The sequence below is a fragment of the Crocuta crocuta genome, unplaced genomic scaffold (genome assembly GCF_008692635.1).
Source record: "Crocuta crocuta isolate KB4526 unplaced genomic scaffold, BGI_CrCroc_1.0 scaffold68, whole genome shotgun sequence".
Taxonomy (NCBI): Eukaryota; Metazoa; Chordata; class Mammalia; order Carnivora; family Hyaenidae; genus Crocuta; species Crocuta crocuta.
Genome location: NW_027532426.1, coordinates 2,167,148 through 2,191,008, shown reverse-complemented (window position 1 = coordinate 2,191,008; position 23,861 = coordinate 2,167,148). Strand labels below are relative to the sequence as shown.

At 44.3% G+C, this 23,861-nt stretch overlaps 1 protein-coding gene across 2 annotated transcripts in view; it reads left to right on the top strand.

Moving 5' to 3' along the window:
* Positions 1-23,236, top strand: part of WIPF2 (WAS/WASL interacting protein family member 2) — a 50,629-nt gene extending 27,393 nt beyond the window's left edge. For both annotated transcript variants that reach the window (XM_077779175.1, XM_077779176.1), the window contains exons 3-8: positions 5,143-5,275; positions 5,951-6,067; positions 6,388-7,041; positions 16,477-16,686; positions 18,019-18,120; positions 18,367-23,236. In XM_077779175.1, coding sequence (XP_077635301.1) covers positions 5,143-5,275; positions 5,951-6,067; positions 6,388-7,041; positions 16,477-16,686; positions 18,019-18,120; positions 18,367-18,407 — 1,257 coding nt within the window. In that variant the 3' untranslated portion in view covers positions 18,408-23,236. The remainder of the gene's footprint in view (positions 1-5,142; positions 5,276-5,950; positions 6,068-6,387; positions 7,042-16,476; positions 16,687-18,018; positions 18,121-18,366) is intronic.
* The last annotated feature ends 625 nt before the right edge of the window (positions 23,237-23,861 follow it).

Here is a 23,861-nt window from a genome sequence, read left to right as displayed (position 1 = left end):
TTCAGCAGCAGGAGTCACCTGACTCGGTGTGTTAGAAAAGTGTGGACAGTAGGTTGGATTGAGACTGGAGGCAGAAAATCTAGAGTTTGCACTAAAGAGTGAGGATGGAAGGGATGAAGATGAGAGACACTTAGAAAGTAAAATCTTTTTTTTTTTTTTTAAGTTTATCTTGAGACAGAGAGAGCATGTTTGCACAGGTGCATTTGTAGGGGGCGGGGGAGAGAGAGGAGGAGAGAGAGAATCCCAAGCAGGCTGTTGCGGTGCTTGAACTCACTAACTGTGAGATCATGACCTGAGCCGAAATTGAGTTGGATGCTTAACCATCTGAGCCAGCCAGATGGCCCTAGAAAGTAAAATCTTAAAGAGTTGGTGACAGATGTAAGACTGAGGAAGAGGAAGGAATTTGGAACGACTCTAGTTTGGGGGGCTGAACGATGATGTTGTTTACAAAGAGAAACAGGTTTGTGGAGGAGGATATGAACTCAGTTTTGGATATGTTTAGTAACGTTTTAATTTTCTGTTTACAAACGTTATGAGTCAAGAGATTTATGAACTATGACTGGGATGCCTGGCCAGCTCACTCAGTAGAGCATGGGACTCTTGATCTTGGGGTTGTGAGTTTGAGCCCCACAGTGGGCATAGGATTTATTTTTAAAAAGAAAGGAATTGGGGCCCCTCGGTAGCTCAGTTGGTTGAGTGACTCCTGATTTCAGCTCAGGTCATGATCCTTGGGTCAGGGGGTCAAGTCCCATATTGGGCTCTGAGCTGACAGTGCGGAATGTGCTTGTGAATTTCTCCCCCTCTCTCTGCCCCTTCCCTCTTTTCTTTCTCTCTCTCAAAATAAACAAACATTTAAAAAAGACATTTATTAACTATGGATAAATATAAAGTATAAAGGATTATGCTTAATCCAATGATTCATAATAGTTTTGAGTGTATCCCTCCCTCCCTCCCCTTCCTCCCTTTTATCTTCTACTTTTTTATTTTTTATTTATTTTTTATTTTTTTATGTTTTATTTATTTCTAGGAGAGAGAGAGAGACAGCATGAGCAGGGGAGGGTCAGAGAGAGAGGGAGATACAGACTCTGAAATAGGCTCCAGGCTCTGAGCTGGCAGTCAGCACAGAGCCCGACGCGGGGCTCGAACCCACGAACCACGAGATCATGACCTAAGCGAAAGTCGGATGCTTAACCAACTAAGCCACCCAGGCGCCCCTATCTTCTACTTTTTTAAAGAGGAGGCTGTGCTATATATACATACTGGTTTGCTTCATTTTCTTATCCCTTCCCCCACGCTGCTATGGGTACTGAGTTCTAATCTGTTCTTACTCATTAATATATTGTGAATGGCTTCTCACATCATTAAATGGTTAGTGATATCATTAAAAAAATTTTTTTATGGTACTAAAAATGTGGAAAAAATTAAGAGAATGCTGATAAAAATAGAAGATGTTAAACTATCAGTGATTAAGCTTTGTTATTAGTATTTTATGTCTTACATATTTATGATAGGAAAACTAGAAAATTCAAATATAGAGAAGTATTACCCCAAATTAACTTTTGTTAGTATCTGTGTATATCCTTCTGCAAATGTTCTATATATATGTACCTTGAAATTTAGCTACTGCTTTTATTGAGTTCTTTTTATATACCAGGCACTGTGCTAACCTCTTTTTTTTTTCTAAAAAGAAAAATGTTAATTTCTTTTTTAAAAATTTTAATGTTTGTTTTTTTGAGGGGGGACGGTTGTGAGGGAGGGGTAGAGAGAGAGGGAGACACAGAACCTGAAGCAGGCTCCAGGCTTCGAGCTGCCAGCACAGAGCCCGATGTGGGGCTCGAACCTCTGAACCACGAGATCATGACCTAAGCTGAAGTTGGGCTCTTAACCGACTGAACCATCCAGGTGCCCCAAAAAGTGTTATTATATTTAATTTTCAAAACTACCCTATGAGATAAGTTCTATTATTCCTGTTCTGTAGAAGAGAAAATGAATCTGAAATCCTCTTAAGTATATGGTTTTATAATGATTTTTACTTGACTATGTCACACGTTTACTGTTGTGTAAAGATATTACCACATCTTTGAGAACTTAACTGGCATTCCCTTCTGTGCTTATGCCATTAGTGTTCCTCTATTGAACGTTTAGATTATTTTCAGTTTTATTCTATTATAAACTTTTTTGCTATTATTATCATCTTTGTATACTTCTCTAGTTTCTTTTGTAAGTTTTCATTTGTTTTGAGAGAGAGAGAGAGCGCACGCGTGCGCGCACCAGTAGGGAAGGGTGGAAAGAGGGGGAAAGAGAACCCCAAATAAGTTCCATGTTGCTAGCACAGAGCCCAACATGGGGCTTGAACCCATGAAGCTATGAGATCATGACGAGCCAAAATCAAGAGTTGAATGCTTGGGGGCGCCTGGGTGGCTCAGTCGGTTAAGCGTCCAACTTCGGCTCAGGTCATAATCTCACGGTTCGTGGGTTCGAGCCCCGCATTGGGCTCTGTGCTGACAGCTAGCTCAGAGCCTGGAGCCTGTTTCGGATTCTGTGTCTCCCTCTCTCTCTGACCTTCCCCTGTTCACGCTGTCTCTCTCTCTCAGAAATAAATAAAAACATTTAAAAAAGTAATAAAAAAAATAAAAAAAGAAAATAATTAAAAAAAAAAAAAAGAGTTGGATGCTTAAACGACTGAGCCACCCAGGTGCCCCTCTGCTTTTCTTAAAGTTAATTCCTGGAGATAGAATTCTTGTGGTAGTCTTTTTAAAGATGTTTGATACATAAACTGCTTTCTAGAAAGATCATACTAATCCATCTCACTCCAGGTGATAGAAGAGAGTACCCGTTTCCCTGAACCGTTACGACCACCATAAGACAGTTACTTACTCTTTACAGTTTTGTGAGCATCCCCAGTGTGTCAGGCTCTGTATGTACGGCAGTGACCAGTGGACCCCGCCTTCCTGCAGCTAGCAGTCTCCTGTTAGAATTTTAAGTTTTACCAATTTCATTGGTAAATGATGATACTGTGTTTTAGCCTGAAAAAATTTTTTTGTAGTTGAATTTTTTTTCGTATTTGCTGGCTCTGTGATTTCTTTTACAAAATTCATGTCCTTTGCTTATTATGCTGTTGATTTATAAGTCCTCTTTATGTTAATGCTCTGTAGATTTAGGACATTACCTTTATGTGTTACAGATGATTTTTCCTTCCAGTATATAATCTGCTTATTATACTCCTACATGAATAAAAGTCTTTCAATCTTTCCCTGTATTTTAGTTGTCATATCCTTCCTCTTATGTATTTTTCCATATAGTATTTCTATGATTTTTTTTTTACATTTACAGTAATTTTTTTTTTAATGTTTATTTTTGAGAGAGCGAGGGAGAGACAGAATACAAGTGGGAGAGGGACAGAGAGAAGAGGGAGGCAAAGAATTGGAAGCAGGCTCCAGGCTCTGAGCTATCAGCATAGAGCCCGACATGAGGCTCGAACTCCTAAACTGTGGGATCATGACCCAAGCCAAAGTTGGACGCTCAACTGACTGAGCCACCCAGGGCCCCTATATTTACATTTTATAACTCAGCTAGAATTTGTTTGAGAAAAAGCTGTGAGGTAGGAGATTTAACTTTATTACTTTTCCCCAAATTAACCAGTTATTATCAGTAGCTTATATTTAATAATCTGTGCTTTCTGCACTGCTGACACACACTTTTATTATTTCTTACACAGACCTAGGTTTGTTTATGGACTTTGCGTTTTGTTCCACCTGTCTAGCTGTCTGTCCCTGTGCTCCTGTTGTAGTCGGTCCTAGCTTTTGGTGGCACAAGTCCCATTTTCTTAGTTTTTTTTCGTATGCTTAACCTTCCAGATGGATTTTAGAAGCCTTTTTTAAATGGTTTCCAAAAAATTCTGTTGTGTGGTTAATTTTAAAAGCTGTACGTTTAAAAATTGTGTAAGGAACATGGTATGATGTGTTACATTTTAGGCATGTGTGGGATATTCATTTGGAGATGTCCTGTGGACATTGACACACATGGGTATGAAGCACAGGACCAGGAATGGCGATGAGATAGAAAGATTTGAGATTCTTGGGCTTGTCATTGGTATTCAAACCATGGGACTGGAGGAGCTTGTTTGGGGAGGTTTAGATGGAGGCTGAGGATAGGGCTCTGAAATGGCATTTAAGAGGTAGGTGGAAGATGAAGAATTCATAAAGAAATATATAGGGGGCACCTGGGTGGCTTAGTCAGTTAAGTGTCCGACTTCGGCTCAGGTCATGATCTCGTGGTTCATGAGTTCCAGTCCTGCATCAAACTCTGTGCTGACAGCTCGGAGCCTGGAGCCTGCTTCAGATTCTGTGTCTCCCTTGCTCTCTGCTCCTCCCCCATGCACACTCTGTTTCTCTCACAAAAATAAATAAACATTAAGCATTTTTAAAAATGAAAGGAATATGTTGAAAGAGACCATAGGGAAAGTGGGAAAGGCATGGGCTTTACACAGTCAGACAAGCTCTGCATTTTCTAACCATAGGACATTAACTTCTCTAAACCTTCACTTCCTCATTTTTGGAATAGGAATAATATGGTCTATCTTATAACATTGTTTAGAAGATAAAAGGGGAGCAATAAGGTCTGTTAGTTGATACAAGATAGGCATTTTAGAGTCACTGTCTGGGTTTGGATCCTTGCTTTACTGTGTGCTGGGTGCATGGCCTCAGGGAACTATTCAACTATTCACACTTTCCAAATGGGTAATGATAATAATACCTACTTCATAGAAATATTTCAAGATTTAATGAAGTAACAGAAGTAACATGCTTAACTTGAGGCATAGTAGGGACCCAGTCAGGGTTTGCATTGACACCTCTAAAGCGTCTAACACACAAGCCCAGCACACAGGTACTCGGTGAGTATTAGTGTAGGCCTCCTTTCAGAAGCTTCTGAATAGGAAGGAGATCTCACCCTTCACAGAAGGCACAACCGGAGAAGGACTGAGAAGAATGAGAGCATGCATTGGTACTGATATTTGGTGCAGGGTCTTATTAGGTTAGAGGGGCATTAATGAAATCCACTTTGGCTTAAGGTATTTATCCCAACCTTGTGGTAAAGGGAACTATTTAGGATGAATAGTTCTATTTTACCCTCTTCCTCCAGGCAAACACAGAGCAGCCCAAGCTGAGTAGAGATGAGCAGCGGGGTCGAGGTGCCCTCTTACAGGATATCTGCAAAGGGACCAAGCTGAAGAAGGTGACCAACATTAACGATCGGAGTGCTCCCATCCTTGAGAGTGAGTCTAAGCTTCATTATTCCTAGTGAGCCATCAGGGTCCCAGGATCAACTTGGAGACTTGGCTGACCTGTCATTTTTATTGTTGGGCCTTGAGTGGGAGAGTTTTGTCCTTTAGGAGCATTTTCTTTGAATGTTCTTTGGCTGTCTTTGTATCTGTTTATTTGAATACCTTAGAAATTTCTTTTTTTACCTTTGGGAAGCGTTCTCTGGGGTAAGATTGTCTTCTGCTGTAACTAGTGTTTGTTAGGGTACACCGTTGGCTGTTCTCTCAGGAGACCACCATATTACTAAAAACCACTAAGCTGAAGCCATCAATGATTCTGTAATTGTCACAGGTGTTCATTCAGATAGGTCTCTGGAGAGTTGCTCACACCTGGGTCCCTGAGTCATTGGCCCCCTTTCCCTCTGAGCCTGTCTTTATCCTGGTTTTCCCCCTGCCTTTCCTAAATAAGGGAAGTTTAGCTCCTTTTTCCTTTTGTTCTTTCTCATTCATCACAGTGAGGCTGTGGATCTGAGAGGCCTAGGGTTTTTTTTTTTTTTAATGCAAAGGTAAAAAGCAAGATTGGTTTGTTTGCAAATGAAAGCCCAAATAGGGGAGGGGTTTCTCCTCAGGATTGACTTGGTCACCAGGTTGGAGCACGTGAAGTGAAAACTCTAATGGTGTGCTTTCCAGAACCCAAAGGAAGCAGTGGTGGTTATGGCTCTGGAGCAGTTGCCCTGCAGCCCAAGGGAGGTCTCTTCCAAGGGGGAGTGCCGAAGCTCCGACCTGTGGGAGCCAAGGATGGTTCAGGTATCTGACCAGTGCTTTCTTAGGGTATTTCCCAAGTGCAGTAATTTCTAACTAGTCCTGAGTGGGTTAAGGCATGTGGTAGAGATGGGAGGAAGAAGTGGGAGCAGGGGAGGGGTTACAGAGTAGAATCAAGCCAAAGCTGAGGGATTAAATAAAAATGTGTTCAGCTTGTATCAGCAGTATTTGTTAGTGGGCCCTGAGCCTGAAACGAGATTAAAACCCAGAACTATACAGGCATTTACCCTGCTACCATGCAGGTTGCACTGAGGAGGCCGGGTGAAGGATATACTGACCAACATGCATGTTTCTTGTATTTGTAGAGAACCTAGCTGGTAAGTCAGCCCTACAAGTCCCCAGTTCTCGAGCTGCTGCCCCAAGGCCACCGGTGTCTACAGCCAGCGGGCGCCCTCAAGATGATACAGACAGTGGCCGAGCCTCGCTCCCAGAACTGCCCCGGATGCAGAGACCCTCGTTACCGGACCTCTCTCGGCCTAATACCACCAGCAGTACAGGCATGAAGCACAGCAGCTCTGCCCCTCCTCCGCCACCCCCGGGGCGGCGTGCCAATGCTCCCCCCACGCCTCTGCCTATGCACAGCAACAAAGCCCCAGCCTACAACAGAGAGAAGCCCTTGCCACCCACACCTGGACAGAGGCTGCACCCTGGTCGCGAGGGACCTCCTGCTCCGCCCTCGGTCAAACCACCTCCTTCCCCTGTGAATATCAGAACGGGACCAAGTGGCCAGTCTCTGGCTCCTCCTCCGCCTTACCGCCAGCCTCCTGGGGTCCCCAATGGACCCTCCAGTCCCACTAACGAGTCAGCCCCTGAGCTGCCACAGAGACACAATTCTTTGCATAGGAAGACACCAGGGCCTGTCAGAGGCCTAGCGCCTCCCCCACCCACCTCAGCTTCTCCCTCACTACAGAGTAATAGGCCACCTCCCCCAGCCCGGGACCCTCCCAGTCGGGGAGCAGGTAAGTGCCTGGAAGCACCTTTTTTTTCTATCAGACAGAGAATGGAGTTTCTCTTCTCACCCGTTTCTCCAAAGCTCTCCTTCAGCAATTGAAGAGAAAAAGAATTCACTTACTCATTCAGCACGTTTACTTCTTGCTTTTTTATATGTCAGACTCTGTTGTTAGGGAAACAGCTATCAATAGAAAGGACAGATTCCTGTTCTCTGGACAGTCAAGTAAATAAATGAGTAAAAAAAAAAAAAGTACACAGCAGAAAAGGAGGGGAATAGGATCTACTGGGGTGGAGGCTGGTGGTGATACTTTTATTGCGGGGGTGGGGTGGGAGTATGAAGTGACAGTCTGGCAAAGACCTAAAGACAGTAAGTGAAGCAGTTATCTGGGAGAATAGCTCTTGCAAGCATGGGGAACAGCAAATGCAAAGGACCTGAGTGTGGGGACAGCAACGAGGCCACCCTGGCAGGACTAGAAGGAGTGAGGGGAAGCGTGCGCCACAGCACGTGGAGATCAGGAAGCTAGCTTTCCTCACGAGAACACTGTAGGGCTTTGTCACGACGGGGATTTACTTGGTGAGCTGCAGAACCACTGGAACCATTGGAACAAAGGAGAAGCATTGCTTCAACTTTTATTCATTTTTTATTAAAAATGTTTAAGTGTTTTGTTTATTTTTGAGAGAGACAGGGAGAGAAAGCGGGGCGGGGGCGGGGGCGGGAGGCAGAGAGAAGGAGACAGAATCCAAAGCAGGCTTCATGCTGTCAGCACAGAGCTTGATGTGGGGCTCGAACTCACAAACTGTGAGATTATGACCTGAGCTAAAGTCATGAGTTGGGGATGCTTAACCCACTGAGCTACCCAGGCACCCTGTTGCTTTAGCTTTGAAAAGGATGACAGACTCTTGTGTTGAAAATGAACTACAGGAGGACAGAGGTGGCAAAGGAGACTGCTTAGGAGGCTGTGGCGATAGACTGAGCAGATAGGATCACAGGAGGTTTGGAGGAAGAAGACAGGTGTTCACTTTTGGACAAGTCAAGTCTGAGATGTCTGTTAGTCAAACACCAATTCATTATTTTCTCTTGGGTGTCTGTCAGACTTTGAAGTTCAGGGGAGGGATCTGGGCTAGAGAAGTTTGGATGATGTTATAAACCACATGCCGGGGGAGCTCACCAGGGGAGCCAATCTAGAGAGAGAAGAGGTTGAGGCTTGAGGCCTGGGGCCCTCCTATATTATAGATCACAGAGATGTATAGTAGCAAGCAGAGGAAGCTGAGGAAGAGCCTCTAGTGAGGAAGAAAGAAAACCAAGAGAATGCTGCGAGGATGCCAGGATGGAGTGATCAGCTGTGTCCGGGGCTGAAAATAGAATGTCATTGATGTTAGCAACATGGAGTCATTGGGGGGGACCCGCAAACAACATGATACCCTTTGGAGTAGTTTCGGTGGAATGGTGGAGGATGAGGGTGAAAGTCTAATCGGGATATTGGGAACTCAGGAATCGGAGGAAAGGGATTGGAGATAGCAATGTGGAAATCTCCCTTTGCTTAAAGGGGAGTGGGGGTGCAGATGAATGGATGCTGGAGGAGGATATGAGATTGAAGGTTCAGACCCCTCCTCCCCTTGATGCAGTAGAAAGGGGGGACATTTCTTGAGTAATGTCCTGGAGAAGGCTAAAAGGAATGGAATGTGATCCATAGGTAAGGGATGGGCCTTAGATAGGAACACTGTTCCTCCATGGTATCCCCTGGAAGGAAGGCAGAATGCATAGGCATAGAAGCAAGTGGGTAGATGGGTGTAGTGATAAGAGCATGCGTAATTTCATCTGGTTTGTTTCTTACTGGTGAAATGGAAAGCAAGGATATCTGCTGTGAATGAGGGGAGGGGAGGAGAGAGAGGGCATGAGTGGTCGTCGAGGAGTGTGGGAGAGTGAAGTATATTAGGATAACCAGCAGCATGAAAGGCCCACCCAAGATTGGGGCCATACGCTCAAAGTGAGATGAGCACAGCGTGTGTCCACCTGTGCATTTGCAGGTGCTGAGTGGGGCAGGTGGTATTTAAGCAGGGTTGGCTTTTTTAGGCGTGTGTGTCACTAAGGGAGAGTGGGGCAAAGAAGCTAAGGGTTTAGGTCAGGGACTGATTGTAACAGTGGACCATGGGCCTAAACTGGGTGAGCAGGAGATTGAGGAACTCTAGAAAAAGTAGAAGAGGTTGTGTAATCTTTTAACAAAATAGCATGACTGAAAGTAGAGTAAGGAAGATCATGAAGCTCTCTGGAGCCTTCCTAGAACCAGGAATTTTGGCTCCCGTGTCCTCTTGTAGCATTGGACTTTGAGCCACACCCTTCACAAATGGCTTTCGGGCCATTATTTTATTGTTATTATTATTATTATTTTTAGAGAGAGTGTACGCATGAGCCAGAGAGAGGGGCAGGAGAGAGAGGGAATCTTAAGCAGACTCCACTTCCATCATAGAGCCCAACTTGGGGCTCGAACTCACCCTGGTATGACCTGAGCCGAAATCAAAAGTTGGACACTCAACCAACTGAGCCACCAAGGTGCCCTGGCTTTTGAGCTTTTAAACAATCAGTACTTGTTGATAATAGATCGTTGATGAAGAAATTAAGTCATCAAGAGGCACGTATAACCTGTGCTGCTGGTTGGAGAGGTACATAGAGATTTGTACTCTAGGAGCTGGCAGTCCAGTGTAAGCAGTCATGTAGTATCTGGTACGTTCCTGATTCCATATATCCCTGGTCTAAGCCACAAGAATCCTAGTCCTAAGGTGGCCTTGGGTTGTACAAAGCTTAGGTTAAAAAAACTTTTTTTAACTTAGGGATTTTTAAAAAATGACCCTTTATATAAGCAGAGCCCCTGTCTGTCTAACCCCATCAAGAAACAGAAGTGGAGAAAAAATGTAATTTCTGTGGGTTGAACTGAGTAGTTTTATTTTTTTTTCTTAATTTGATTCAATTCAGTTAATTTAACTAAGCTGTAGGCCTAACGTGGGGCTTGAACTCACTACCCTGAGATCAAGAGTCACATGCTCTACTGATTTGAGGCAGCCATGTGCCCTGAACCGAATAGTTTTAAATGTCTGCATACTTCTTGCTTCTCACTTGTCAGTTCTTTCTTTGGGGTTTCTTTAGAAGAATGTGAAGTTATGAGCTTTATTCTTCTGTCACTTAGCCATCACTAACTTTGAGGCCTCAGCCACCTTTCCTTTTTTTTTTTCTGCCAAATTTTAATTAATTTGTTTGTTTATTTTGAGAGAGAGAACCAGAGAGAGGAAGCATGAGTTGGAGAAGGACAGAAAGAGAGAAAATACCAAGCAGGCTCCCCACTGTCAGCGCAGAGCCCAGTGCGGGCAAATAAACATCTAAAAAATAAGTGAGGGGAGGCACCTACCTGAGTGGCTCAGTTGGTTAAGCATCCAACTTCTTCTCAGGTCATGATCCTATGGTTCATGAGTTCAAGCCTTGTGTCAAGCTTTGTGCTGACAGCTCAGAGCCTGGAGCCTGCTTCAGATTCTGTGATTCCCTCTTTCTCTGTCCCTCCTCTCCTCATTTTTGCACACTCTCTTCTCTCTCTCAAAAATAGGTATTAAAAAAAACTTTCATACAAAAAATAAATAGGGGCACCTAGGTGGCTCAGTTGGCTCAGGTCATGATCTTGTGGTTTGTAAGTTGGAGCCCTGCTCTGGGTGAGCTCAAGCCCACTTCAGGTGAGCCCCACTTCCCTCCCTCTCTCTCTCTCTCCCTTTGTCTCTACCCTCTCTCTCTCCATTTCTTTCTCCTCCTCTCTGCCCCCATGGGATCCTCTCTCTCTTTCTCTGCCCCTTCTCTCTGCCCCTTGCTTACTTGTGCTCCCACTCAATATATTAAATAAATTCAGGGTAGTTAATATGTAATGTAATGTTGGTTTCAGGAGTAGAATTTAGTGATTGGTCACTTACGTAAAACATCCAGTGCTCAGCATAAGAAGTACCCTCCTTAATACCACCCATCACCAATGTAGCCCATCCCCCCCACCTTCCTCCATCAACCCTCAGTGTGTTCTTTATCATTAAGTGTCTTTTAGGAGGGCGCCTGGGTGGCTCAGTAGGTTTAGCATCCAACTTCAGCTCAGGTCATGATGTCTCAGTTCATGGGTTTGAGCCCTGCATTGGCTCTGTGTGGACAGTCAGAGCCTGGAGCCTGCTTAGGATTCTGTGTCTTTTTCTCTCTCTGTCCTCCCCGGCTCATTCTCTCTCTCTCTCTCTCTCTCTCTCTCTCTCTCTCTCTCAAAAATAAATAAAAACATTAAAAAATTTTCTTACTAAAAAAATAATTTAAAAGTCTCTTATGGTTTTATTCCCTCTTCCCCCATCCTTCCCATATGTTCATCTGTGTTGTTTTCTAAATTCCACACATGAGTGAAATCATACGATATTTTGTCTTTCTCTGAATGACTTACTTGGTTTAACATAATACACTCTAGCTCCATTCATGTTGTTGCGGATGTAAAGATTTCATTCCTTTTGATGTCTGAGTAATACTCTGTGTGTGTGTGTGTGTGTGTGTGTGTGTTCACATCTTCTCTGTCCACTCATCAGCCAATGGACATTTGGGCTCCTTCCATATCTTGGCTATTGTAAATAATGGTGCTGTAAATCCCTCTTTGAATTTGTATTCCTTGGGTAAATACCCAGTAGTGTGATTATTGGATCATAGGGTAGTTCCATTTTTAACTTTTTGAGGAACCTCCATACTGTTTTTCAGAGTGGCTGCACCAGTTTGCATTGCCACCAACAGTGTAAGAGGGTTCCCCTTTCTCTGTATCCTCACCAACATCTGTTGTTTCCTTTGATGTTAATTTTAGCCATTCTGACAGGTGTAAGGTGGTATCGTTGTGGTTTTGATTGTATTTCCCTGATGATGTTGACTATCTTTTCATGTGTCTGTTAGCCATCTGGATGTCTTCTTTGGAAAAATATCTATCCATGCCTTCTGCCTATATCTTAACTGGATTGTTCTTTGGGTGTTGAATTTGTTAAATTCTTTATAGATTTTGGGGTTTTGTTGTTTTTTTAATTTTTTAAAAATGTTTACTTCTGAGAGAGAGAGGGAGACAGCGTGAGCAGGGGAGGGTCAGAGAGATTGGGAGACAGGACCTGAAACAGGTCCAGGCTCTGAGCTGTCAGCACAGAGCCCGACCCGGGGCTCGAACCCAAGAACCATGAGATAATGATCTGAGCTGAAGTCAGATGTTTAACCCACTGAGCCACCCAAGTGCCCCAGTTCTTTATAGATTTTGGATACTAACCCTTGATCAGATATGTCATTTGTAAATATCTTCTCCTATTCCATAGGCTGCCTTTTAGTTTTGTTGATTGTTTCCTTCTCTGTACAGAAGCTTTTTATCTTGATGAGGTCCCAGTAGTTCATTTTTGCTTCTGTTTACCTTGCCTCTGGCAACTTGTCTAGGAAAAAGTAGCTCCAGCTAAGGTCAAAGAGGTTGCTGCCTATGTTCTCCTCTAGGATTTTGATGGTTTCTTTTCTCACATTTAGGCTCTTTTCATCCATCTTTTCATCCATTTTGAATTTATTTTTGTGTGTGGTGTAAGAAAGTGGTCCAGTTTCATTCTTCTGCATGCCAGTAACCTGAGTAGCAGTTCTTAGAGTGATAACACTGAGAAAAAATGGAGATACCTTAATCAGTCATGTCAGTATTGGCTCTTTGTTGTGTGACATTGGGCAGATCGCTCTGATTCTCTGGGTTTGTTTCCTCTTGTGTTCACAGTACCTTCAGAGGTGGTTGTAAATAAAAGTATGTATGAAAGTGCTTTGTAAACGGTAGTATGCTGATGACTGTTAGTGGTTTTCTGAAAGGATTTCCAGGTGGTTCATGGATTTATATCTGTTACTCAATCACATTATGACAGTATTATGTGATATATGTGATAATGTAGTTTTGTTTCTATATGAATTATTTACATTTGAAAAAGCATGGAGTCGGGGCGCCTGGGTGGCTTAGTCGGTTAAGCGTCCAACTTTAGCTTAGGTCATGATCTCGCGGTTCGTGGGTTCGAGCCCACGGGCTCGTGGGTTCGAGCACGTCGGGCTCTGTGCTGACTGCCAGCTCAGAGCCTGGAGCCTGTTTCAGAGTCTGTGACTCCCTCTCTCTCTGACCCTCCCCTGCTCACGCTGTCTCTCACTTTCTCTCTCTCTCCTAGAAATAAATAAAACATTAAAAAAAAAAGAAAAAAGAAAAAGCATGGAGTCTTTTGTCTTTCCAGGGTGCTCAGAGAACAAAAATTCCCATGTCTTGGTCCATAGAGTTTCTGAATTTTTCCTTTGCAGAGTAAAACACTATTTTTAAGGGATTTTTTTCTTTTTAAGAATCAATCTTCTCATGCTTTGCTCAAAATTCGGTTTACGTTGGTCTACAAACGGTGACCTCCCACCCCAGCGTTTCTTTTACAAACTACTTCTTTCTTAGGGTCCTTGGGTCCCAGCTCTGTTTCTTGAAACAATCTTAAAACTGGATGTGACAAAGAGCCCAGAAACTTACTGGAGATGGCAAAACCTGGTTGGGATGACTGTCCCTGAGGGAGGGTGCCGAAAGAGCAACAGGTTGTTCCTGGTCCTGTGCTGTTTGGCCAGTCTGGGGTGGCTGTAATCACTGCCGTCTGCCCTGTGTCTAGCTGGTGTCCTTTTGCGTCTGGCTGATGCTGCCTGTCTTCCACTCCCTGCCACTGCCCTCCAGTACATATAGACTCTTGGGGCCCTGAGAAATCTGGGTTTTAGAGAAATATTTTGAGGGTGACCTGAAAGAGCTTTGGTTTGGGCAGATTTGGAATGCAAATAAGGTGCAGAGATCTGGTGGGTGTTGTTAAGGAGATTTCTCTTTAATTATTGTCTGTAATAGCCCCTGTCCATACTTAAACCTTGAAAAGAGGAGGGAGACATTCAGAGTGTATCTGAAGTGAAAACCAACGTTTACTGGGCCTACAGTGCTGGACCCTTTGTCTACATACGTCATCCCATTACTGTTTTATGCTTAACTGTGGTCACCACAGAAATTCTGACAGTAATTCAGGAGGAATAAGAAGGTACACTCTTGGGGCACCTGGCTGGCTCAGTCAGCAGAGCATGCAGCTCTTGATCTAAGGGTCATGAGTTCAAGCTCCACATTGGGCATATAGTTTACTTAAAAAGGGGGGGGGTGAAGAAGATAACACTCTTTTTCACTAAACCAGTGTTGTCTGTTAAACTGAGTTGTCTCTCCGTGTATTATTTAGGTAACAGCTATTTATTGGATATGGCATTGGTGCCAGAAGACACATTTCCATCTCAGTGGGTTACAAATTTTGGAGGGAGATAAAATATACAGTACTTGGCGGTAGTTATGAAAAGCACACTGGGCCCAGTGGAAGGGGCAGATGTGTGCTAAGTCTGTTAGATCTATGGCCTCAGACAACCTAAGTCCCAGTTTCCTCGTTTGTGAAATGGGGATAATACCACCTAATTTAAAGGAATGACTGAAGAGGTGTTTTTTCTTTAATTAACAAAAACTTTTTTTTTTAATGTTTTCATTTATTTCTGAGAGAGAGAGACACAAAGCGTGAGCAGGGGAGGGTCAGAGAGAGAGAGGGAGGTACAGAATCTGAAGCAGGCTCCAGGCTCTGAGCCAGCTGTCAGCACAGAGCCTGACGCGGTGCTCTAACCCACGAACCGTGAGATCATGACCTGAGCCGAAGTTGGGCGCCTAACCGACTGAGCCACCCAGGCGCCCCTGAAGAGTTTTTAAAGATTTAATGCATATAAAGTGCTCAGGACAGTGCCTGGAATATAATGGAAACCAAATAAGTGCTAGCTGCTATTTTTGTTAGTTAATGAAAAGAATAGATAACATAAACCCCTTAGAGCCTATTCCAGTGATGTTGCCATGTATTTAGACGTGTTTTTTATGTTCTACTTTGTGGCACATTTTTGTCTTTTAAGAATGAATTTGATTTTTGAAAAGATGTAGGTATGAATATTTTCGTCAGTGGTGGTACAACCTCATAAGTGAGATGTGAACATCGTATAATATTTATGGATCTGTCTGATTAGAAACTGGATACGGAGGCAGTTCCCAAAGAGGCGTTCCCAATTTTTTGAGCAATGAGACTGTCTATTACTGGAGATATGTAACTTCTGCAGATGAACCTACTAAACATATTTTGAGAGTCACTCATTTTAGTCTGTACTACTAAGTGCTAGCGTGGGAGAACAAAGAAGGAGGGGATTAGAATTGAGTGCATTGATTTGGGAAAGCCTGTAGAAGAATAGGGCTTGAGTTGAACCTTAAAGGAGAGATAGGGTTTGGTAGTAAGAGAAGAGGGATGGCATTTACGAGTCTTTGGGCCAGTCACAAGAACAAACCGTATGTGATTTGGTTTAGTCAGCAAATGTTGATTGCCTGCCTGTGTGCTGTACATTTGGCTGAGTTTGGGAACTCAGATGAATTGACACTGCTCTGACTTAGTGCCCTGTGGAAGAGGCACATAAAATGAACAACTATAATACAGTATAGTAGTGTAGTAGATACAGAGGCGACAGTGTGAGCGTGGAGGAGGCATCCCCAACCCAGCTGTACGAATCAAGCAAGGAAGAGGAGATGGTGAGATCAGGCTGCCTGCCGTAGTAAGTTACTGTGTAAGAAAGGAAGACGAGGGGTGCCTGGGTGGCTCAGTTGGTTAAGCATCCGACTTCGGCTCAGGTCGTGATCTCATGGTTCGTAGGTTTGAGCCCTGTGTCAGGCTCTGTGCTGACTGCCAGCTCAGAGCCTGGATCCTGTTTCAGATTCTGTATCTCCCTCTCTCTTTGACCCTCCCCTGCTCATGCTGTGTGTGTGTCTCTCAGAAATAAATAAAGCAAGCAAGAAAGAAAGGAAGACGATGGGATGAGACCCAGCTGGGGTTGAAGCTAACGATTTGAAACTTCATGATATAGGAAATGCAAAGCCTTTGGAAAAGTTTGAGCAAGTATTTGGGGAGATTAGTGAGTTTGTAAGCAGACTGGATTGGCATGATAAGAGATGAGAAGCAAGGAGGACATTTGGGAAACTTTTTGCAGTAGAACAGGCTAAATATGAGAAAGCCTTGAATTAGAATTGTGGAGGAAGGCATGGAAAGGCAGGGAAAAGAACAGGAATAGGCAGAGTTCTTGGCTGACTCGTCACAGGAAATGAAAAAGGTCACACATTCATTCTGAACTTTGGGGTCTGATAGAATGTTGCTGCTGTTAAATAGGGGTGAGAGGAGGGTAAGTATGATACTTGACCTGCTGCCCCGGGGACTCACAGAGCCAGGCTCTTTGGGAAGGCACCAAGGCACTTAGCATGTGTCTCTTAACCCCTCCCTCCCTCCCCCCCACTCCTTACCATCTCTGCCTCGCAGCCTAATTGCTTTGGATTTCATTGCAGCTCCTCCACCCCCGCCACCCATGATCCGAAATGGTGCCAGGGATGCTCCCCCTCCCCCACCACCATACCGAATGCATGGGTCAGAACCCCTGAGCCGAGGAAAGCCCCCACCTCCTCCCTCAAGGACGCCAGCTGGGCCACCCCCTCCTCCTCCACCACCCCTGAGGAACGGCCACAGAGATTCTATTACCACTGTCCGATCTTTCTTGGGTGAGTAGCGAGCTGTTTTAGTCTCACAGTTCCTGTGGTGACTTCACTAATTCCAGTGGCCAGTCTAGAATGGGAATGGTCACTGGGTACCCTTTGATCACAGCAGTTCCTCTCCTAATTTCCCCTCAGACTTCTAGGCCCCTTCCAATGACATGCTTTCCTTTTTACAAATTCTAGGCATGATCGCTTTGGAAGAGATTGAAGTAAAATCAGTAGGTGTTGTGTTAATAACTCCAGAGCCACTCTCTTGCTCCTCAAGGATCATTTGTGATTAACTTTTAGGTCAGAGACTTTATCTTCTTCAGGACTATTCAGACAGGAATTATGTATCTTCCTAGGAAGAAGAGGGCCTTTCTAGACCTTTAGAAAACAAACAAAACATACAACTGTACACAACATTAATCTAATAATACAAAGCCACTACCTAGCTGTGTTACTTTGAGGAAGTCACTTCATTTCTCTGGGCCCCATTTCCCTCATCTGTGAAATGAGGAGGTTGAGATCAGGAGTGTATCATATTTAACTTTTTCAAGGTTATAAATGAATCTTAGGCCCCACTTAAGAGATTCTAATTCATTAGGTTTAGAATGGAGCCCCAAGCAAAGGTTGTCCACAGGTTTTATCAGACCCTCTGTTGAGGACCCCTGGAAAGATCTGTACAGTCCCATTCAACCCTAGCACTAGATTCTTTAATGGTTGACCCTTCACTCCTGCTCTAGTCTGTTCCTAATAGGCGGACCAGAATTTTTGGAATGTGATTGAGTAATGCCCATAGAGCCTTCTTGTAGAGGGGCCATGGAAGGTGGGAGTGGAGGCTGTGAGAGGGCTCTCCCAACTGTGTTGTAGAGTTTAAATGAGGGTAATTTGGACCAGAGGGAATTATCTGGTCAGATCTCTCACTAGCTGGTGACAAAAATTCCCATTTTAGGTTAAACTGTAGCAATCTGTGGATTCAGTTCAGTTGGTTTCCCATGGTGACAGTCTCTAAGATGACTGTGTTACTGAAACAGAACTATATTTCTTTCTCTTCCCATGTAAACAGCTGGGCTCCTTTCATGTTAACTGTCTGGTTTTTGGTGGAAAGATTTGAAGAACCAATTCAAAGATTCATTTCTTAATGAAAAGAGCCTTTAGGCACAGCCTCTGTGCATACGAGGTGCCTAGAAAGATGCCTCTTGCTGGCCTCCGGAAGCCTGGTTCAGTGGGCCAGGCAGCCCCCTCATGGTCCATCAGAATGCATGGGAACTTAGCAAGGGGAGGGTCAGAAGTGGTACAGAGTATGTGGGAGCACAAGGAAGGGTAATAGGAATTAATTTTCTGTTCTTTTCCCAGATGATTTTGAGTCAAAGTATTCTTTCCATCCAGTAGAAGACTTTCCTGCTCCAGAAGAATATAAACACTTCCAGAGAATATATCCCAGCAAAACAAACCGAGGTGAGAAGAGCAGCCGTGAAAGTTTTTCCATAATTCCATAGAATGTAGAATTGGCGTGTTTTTCTTAGGTTAAAATTTGCTTCCCCTCATCAGCATTTTCTTAAGAAAACAAAGAGACAACAAAAGCAGTCCTTGAATTTTAAAGGTCAGCTTAAAGAGTTTTCTGTCTTATTTCAGGAATGTTTGGGTTATTCAGGATCTGGTGGTTAACCTTCTATATGTGGTTTTCATTTTTATATTTTTCAGCTGCCCGTGGAGCCCCACCTCTGCCGCCCATTCTCAGGTGAAGCCTGGCTTGGTCCTGTTCCTCAGGAAAAGGATGGACCCTCTCCTCTGCTCAGATGGTCCCTTCCATTCCCCTGAAACCTGCATGAGAGCTCCTGACGTGTTTCTCCGGTGCATCCCACCTCTAGACACCAAGCGTCCTCCCCACTCACCTCCATCTATGCATCTCGTCTCTAGACTTGGTGATTGGACTCTTTATACTGACAGCGGGGTCTCAGACCCTGTCTCCGTCCCTCCTCTTGCAAGCCCTGCTAGCCAGATGAGGAAAAAGCTCCCATGTCTCCTGCTTTCCTCTTGGGGAAAGGTGCCTTGTTGTGATGAATGAACTCATTGTTGGGGCAGGGTGGAGAATGGTACTCCTACTGTCTCCTACCCACTGTGGGGGAAGCTTGGCGAGTATATTCTATTTCATCATTTAGGAGGCTGGCATGGCCAGGACTTCTAGGGGGAGGTGGGCATTTTTAGTGAAATGGGAAAGGGATTTGCAGAGAAGTGATCTGTTTTAAAGGTCATGTTTGAAGAAAGGGCAAAGGAATGGTTCTGCTTTCTTTTTAGGGGTATTTTGGTTTTGCTTTCACCCCACCCCATGCCACCACCCCAGGGAGAAGTTGGATATTACAAATACTAAATACTAATCAGTTGAACTAAACATCTAATAAAAAGAGAGGGTGAAATAAACTGGGGATCCTTTTAGAGCTAGTCAGTTTCTGTGCAGCAAAGGGACCAGGTGCCGTTTGCGTCCTCTGGGACTCCTTGCCCATTTGCCCATTTCCTCAGGGTGCTGAGGCTGCGAGATATTTTTCCTCTCTGCACCGCCCACTCCCTCAAGAGAAAAGTCACATTATTTCATTCAGCACAGATTCACAAATTCCAAAAACCTGCAGTAGGAGATGGGAAGATACAGGCCTTGGCCTTGACACCACTTCAGTCTTTTCTGATTGGCCCTTTCAGTCCTGCTCAGAAACTTCAGCCCCTGATGGGTGCTCTAGGATGACGAGGGAAGGGTGAAGCACCTCATAGAAGGCATCAGCTCTGTGGGCTTCGAAGGACTTTAAGGCCTACTTATTCCAACGTTCACAGCCCATCTGGCTGAGCAGGTTCTTTCTGTTCCCTTTCTCCACCACCCTTGCCTTCCCAAGGCTGCAGGGTTGTTCAACCAAATAGAGAAGGGAGAGGAAGTTTATAGGAATAGTCAAAGATTCCTCTGTTCCAAGAAGCACAAAGTCTTTGGTGAGGTGTGCTTCAGTCCAGTTGATCTTCCCTGGCTGCCAGCAATATGTTTCTTTGTCTTCCAGGTCCTAGTTAAAGGGCAGAGAGGAAATGGGTCCCCATCTGGGTCGGAATTGAGCTCGGATGGTGCAACAGGGACTTCCTCATTCTCCAACAGCAGGATGGGGCTCCTGGGTTCCATACATGGGATGGTTGTTTTGCTACAGCTCTTGCCAAGTGCAAAGACTGCTCAAAGCTTGCAGTGAGAGCAGGGGAGCCAGGGCTGTTTCTTGAAATGGATGGAGAGAGTCGATTAAAAATTCTCACCAGGTACATCAACAGGCTTAAACTGCCTTAGGGACCTCTCCAATCTGTTGGATCACAGACTAAGGATCTGTGCATGGTGCCCAGTGAAACCCAAGTCTTCCCAGTGCTAGATGGGAGAGCTCTCAACTTCGATTATTTGTATGGGGTCTGCTGTCCTTTGCCATCCCCTGGCCTACATTGGCTCTTGGGACACACCATGGTGAGGTCTGTCGCCAAACCTTTTCTAATCATTCTCTTTATCGTTTTTATTTTCAAATTTGTTAGCAGTTATCTCCCAGCAGTATCCCCAGCACCCTAAAGCCAGGAGAGCTGAGAACGGGGCACTAGTGGAGGGAAAAAGAGAGAGTTCCAAGAGTTAGTCCTGCAGCAGAGTTCCAGGGAGATGCTGACCAGTTACTGAACTTGGACTGTGAAGTCTTCCCATTTGTTTTTGAAATGGGAGTTGATGCCTTTTGTACAATGTTATCAAAGTATATCCTTTTTTTTTTCCCCTCCTTTACTCAAACATAGAGCATCAGAGTAAGTATCACAAGTGAAAGCCAAACCCCAGCTTTTCTTTGGGGCTGATAATCTTCCTCCTCTGTGACCTGCTGTCCCTCATATTCCCCAGCATTTGGGCTCTGTCACATGGGTATTGATTGTATTCCCATTTTCTTGGCCTCATGACAAAAGGCCTGGGCCTAGATCTAATCAGAGGGATTTTCTTCTTGAGAGCATGTTGATGGCACAGTACCTACTTAAATGTCTTTGCCTTATACGTTATTTGGTCCCTCTGTTAATAACAGATTTATTGTCATGTATATTTACTATTGAAGAATGGGAATGTGATCCTCATAGTTATTGATCTATTTTGTATGTTGTAAAAAGCCTGTAATATAGATTTAAGGTGGGCTGGCCGCAAGAGCACTAAAACTTCTCACCTTTTAAACTGCTCTTTTTATCTGCTTGTGGGAATGTTGTCTCTTCAGTGGAAGATTGGGTGGTCTCATGTTGAGACTGTTGCCCAGTCCCATTAACCCCCTTATTCCCTCCCAGAAGGAAGAGACATTGCCCAGCTAAGCATCAGGAAGCTGTGTTAAAAGCCCTTGTGTGGGTTTGGGTTTATGATGTTTTTCTCTAGTGGGGAAAAACTTAATTGTTTCTTTCCACCCTTTCTGGGAAGCAGAGCAGTGGCTTCCAAGTTTTTAAATGAGCTAGATGCCCCTCTTCCCTCTTTTTTGGTTGCCAAACCTGGATCAAATCACTTTGATATTCCAGGTGTGGTTTTTTCTGTTGTGGGGATTTCCTCCAGCTGCAGAGCCCCATCTTCCTTACAGCCTGGGCTCCCAGAGTAAGGGCACTTAGGGCTACCCCACCCGATGGGTGTGAGGCTGCTGTCTCCAGAAATGCATCCCAGCACTCTCAACTGACAAACGCAAGGAGACTAGCCACTGGCTGTTGCACTGGGGCATCCCTTCCCCCCCACAGCTTCCCAACTTGAAGCCCAGATTTACCTCCAGGGAGAGGTGAGAAAAAATTGTAAATAGACTTGCTACAGAGCAACTCAGGGTTGGGGTGTGTTTTAATTCTCCTGATCACTTGAAATAATCTGTAGGCTGAGTGCTTATGGGAGTGGGGGAGAAATGTGACTCCAGGGTCCTGTCCTTCTGCAAAGCTTTGGGGGTGGAGTACAGGGCATCTGAGGCCCTTTGATGGCACTACACTGAGCTGTCTGTCCTTCTGGAAACCCAGCCTACAATCAAACCACAAATCCGATTCACATTCCAGTTGTAGCCTGCCTTTCCCTACTGAATCTCAGTCCCTGGCCATGTGGTCAAGGTGGCTTTCTGTAAGCCACCCTGATTTAGGGAATGGAAGGTGTTACAAGTCTACCTTCAAGACTCATCTCTTAAAAGCAAAATAGAACAAAACTACAGCCACCTTCAAAACATACAAAAAGAAGGATAACTAACTGAAGGAAGGATTTGGTTCCATTCAACTCCACGGTCATTGTGCCTTTACTTGTGTTAGATTTCTCTGCTTTCTTCCTCTCTCTCTTTGAAGCAATTAAAATCTTCCTTGATAACTGCTGTTTCCTTCTTTCCACTCTGGTTTCTAACAGCTTAGTGGGTTTCCTCTCTAATTGTCTTAAATCATTCCACTGGTGGCAGAGGGGCCAAGTCTTTTCTCATGTCTAACCTTTGTTCTTTCCCACGGTGACCAGCGTGAAAGTCATAGTCAACACTGAATAAAAGACTAGAGTGACGTGTGAAGAATGTGTGTTTGTGTGTGTGTGTTCATCTTTGCGTGTGGATGTTTTCTTTTTAAAAAATAATTTATTGTATGATTTATTTTGGAGTTCTGTTCCAATCACAGTGCTCCCTTGCCCAGTTGGCAGTGATTTTGCCCCCTCCCGCCCCCCTCAATGTATACTCTGGTCTCAGGCTGGATTCTTTGGTACGTTTTTTTTCTTCTGGATGCCATGCAGTTTAATTAAACCTTGCTTAAAAACAAAAACAGAAACCTGAAAACTGTGTACTCTTGTCTGGAACACTGCCTCAAGTGGTGGCATAGAGAGGGGAGAAAATCTGTTGCCTCCGGTGAGTGTAGTGGTTGACTAGGACCTCTGAGAAGGTAGATGCACTGAATTGGGTGGAAGCATCTGGTAGCTTCCCAGGCATTTTTTCTCCTCCCCTCCTGCTGTGTTTTGACTACCACAGTTCCTTAGCCATGCTCACCTGGGTGACTGATAGATTTGGTCGTCTGTGTTTGCCACCAACCTGATTTCAGGGGACCCAGGGGACGCTCTGGCTTTGCCCTCTCCTTCCATCTCTTAGGATTCTTTCTACCTGTGTTGCATGGGGGTCTCACACTGAGTGAGGTACGGAAGAAAAGGTGGGGGCAGAGCAAACAGACTGTGCGTGTCTATTTTTATTGGCTTTTTTTTTTCCTTCCCCACTTCTTACATTGATATCTTATCTGGCTTTCTTGAACTTTGACTTGGGGTATAAAAACTGAACCAGACAGTCTCTGCTTACTGTGGTCAACTGACATAATCACCACCAAGACTTAATGAGCTTACCTTGCACTTTTCATCACTAGCTAGGAAAGGTCTTGAGATTATTTCCTATACTGATTCATAATGAGTGTGTGTATGAATCATTTTCACATAATTTAGATATAAAAACCTATGAGAGGGAGGGGGGAAAGGCCTCCTTTCATTTTCATCCATACTTAACAGATTGGCTGAATCCCTGATTATTTGACCCATCATTGTTATTAATATGATTAATAAACTACCTATTTATTGACTTAATTGTTCCTCCTGTGACTTTAAATAGCCCTCAAATGGAGCTTGTGTGAATGACCCTCAACTTCACTTCCTAACTCTGTAAGGTTTTCTCTGTTCTATTGGGATGGTATTGCTAGTCTGTGTGTGTGTGTGTGCGCGCGCACGGCACGAGCACAAGCAAAAGCAAGGATGTTGGATGGGTCCTTCCAGTGTGATTTGATTCCTTCCCTCATGCTACTGTGTCAGTTCAGCAGGGAATAAGGACTCTAGTGTGTCAACTCTCATTATTACTGAGACACAGCTGCTTACTGTGAATGTGCCTGTTTAAGCATTTCCTGGCCCCACCCAGCCACAGCTGCAAGGATGCTGCCTGTCTCCGACTTCTGTTACCCTGCAGACAGAGGTAAGAGAAGGAAAATATCAACCTTAGGACTCTAACCGCCCCAGAGGAGAACTACAGGGACACGCTTCACATCTGACATCATGACATCACTGCAGCCCATTCTGGATCGTTTTTACACGTAATTGAATTAATTTTCCACTCCTAGGTTATGGGGTGTGACTATGTTTGTGACTATGTTATCCAGTCACAAAAAATGTTCGTGAAAAAGGTGGTTATCTATTTGGCAGGAATGTCCTTTCCATTCTT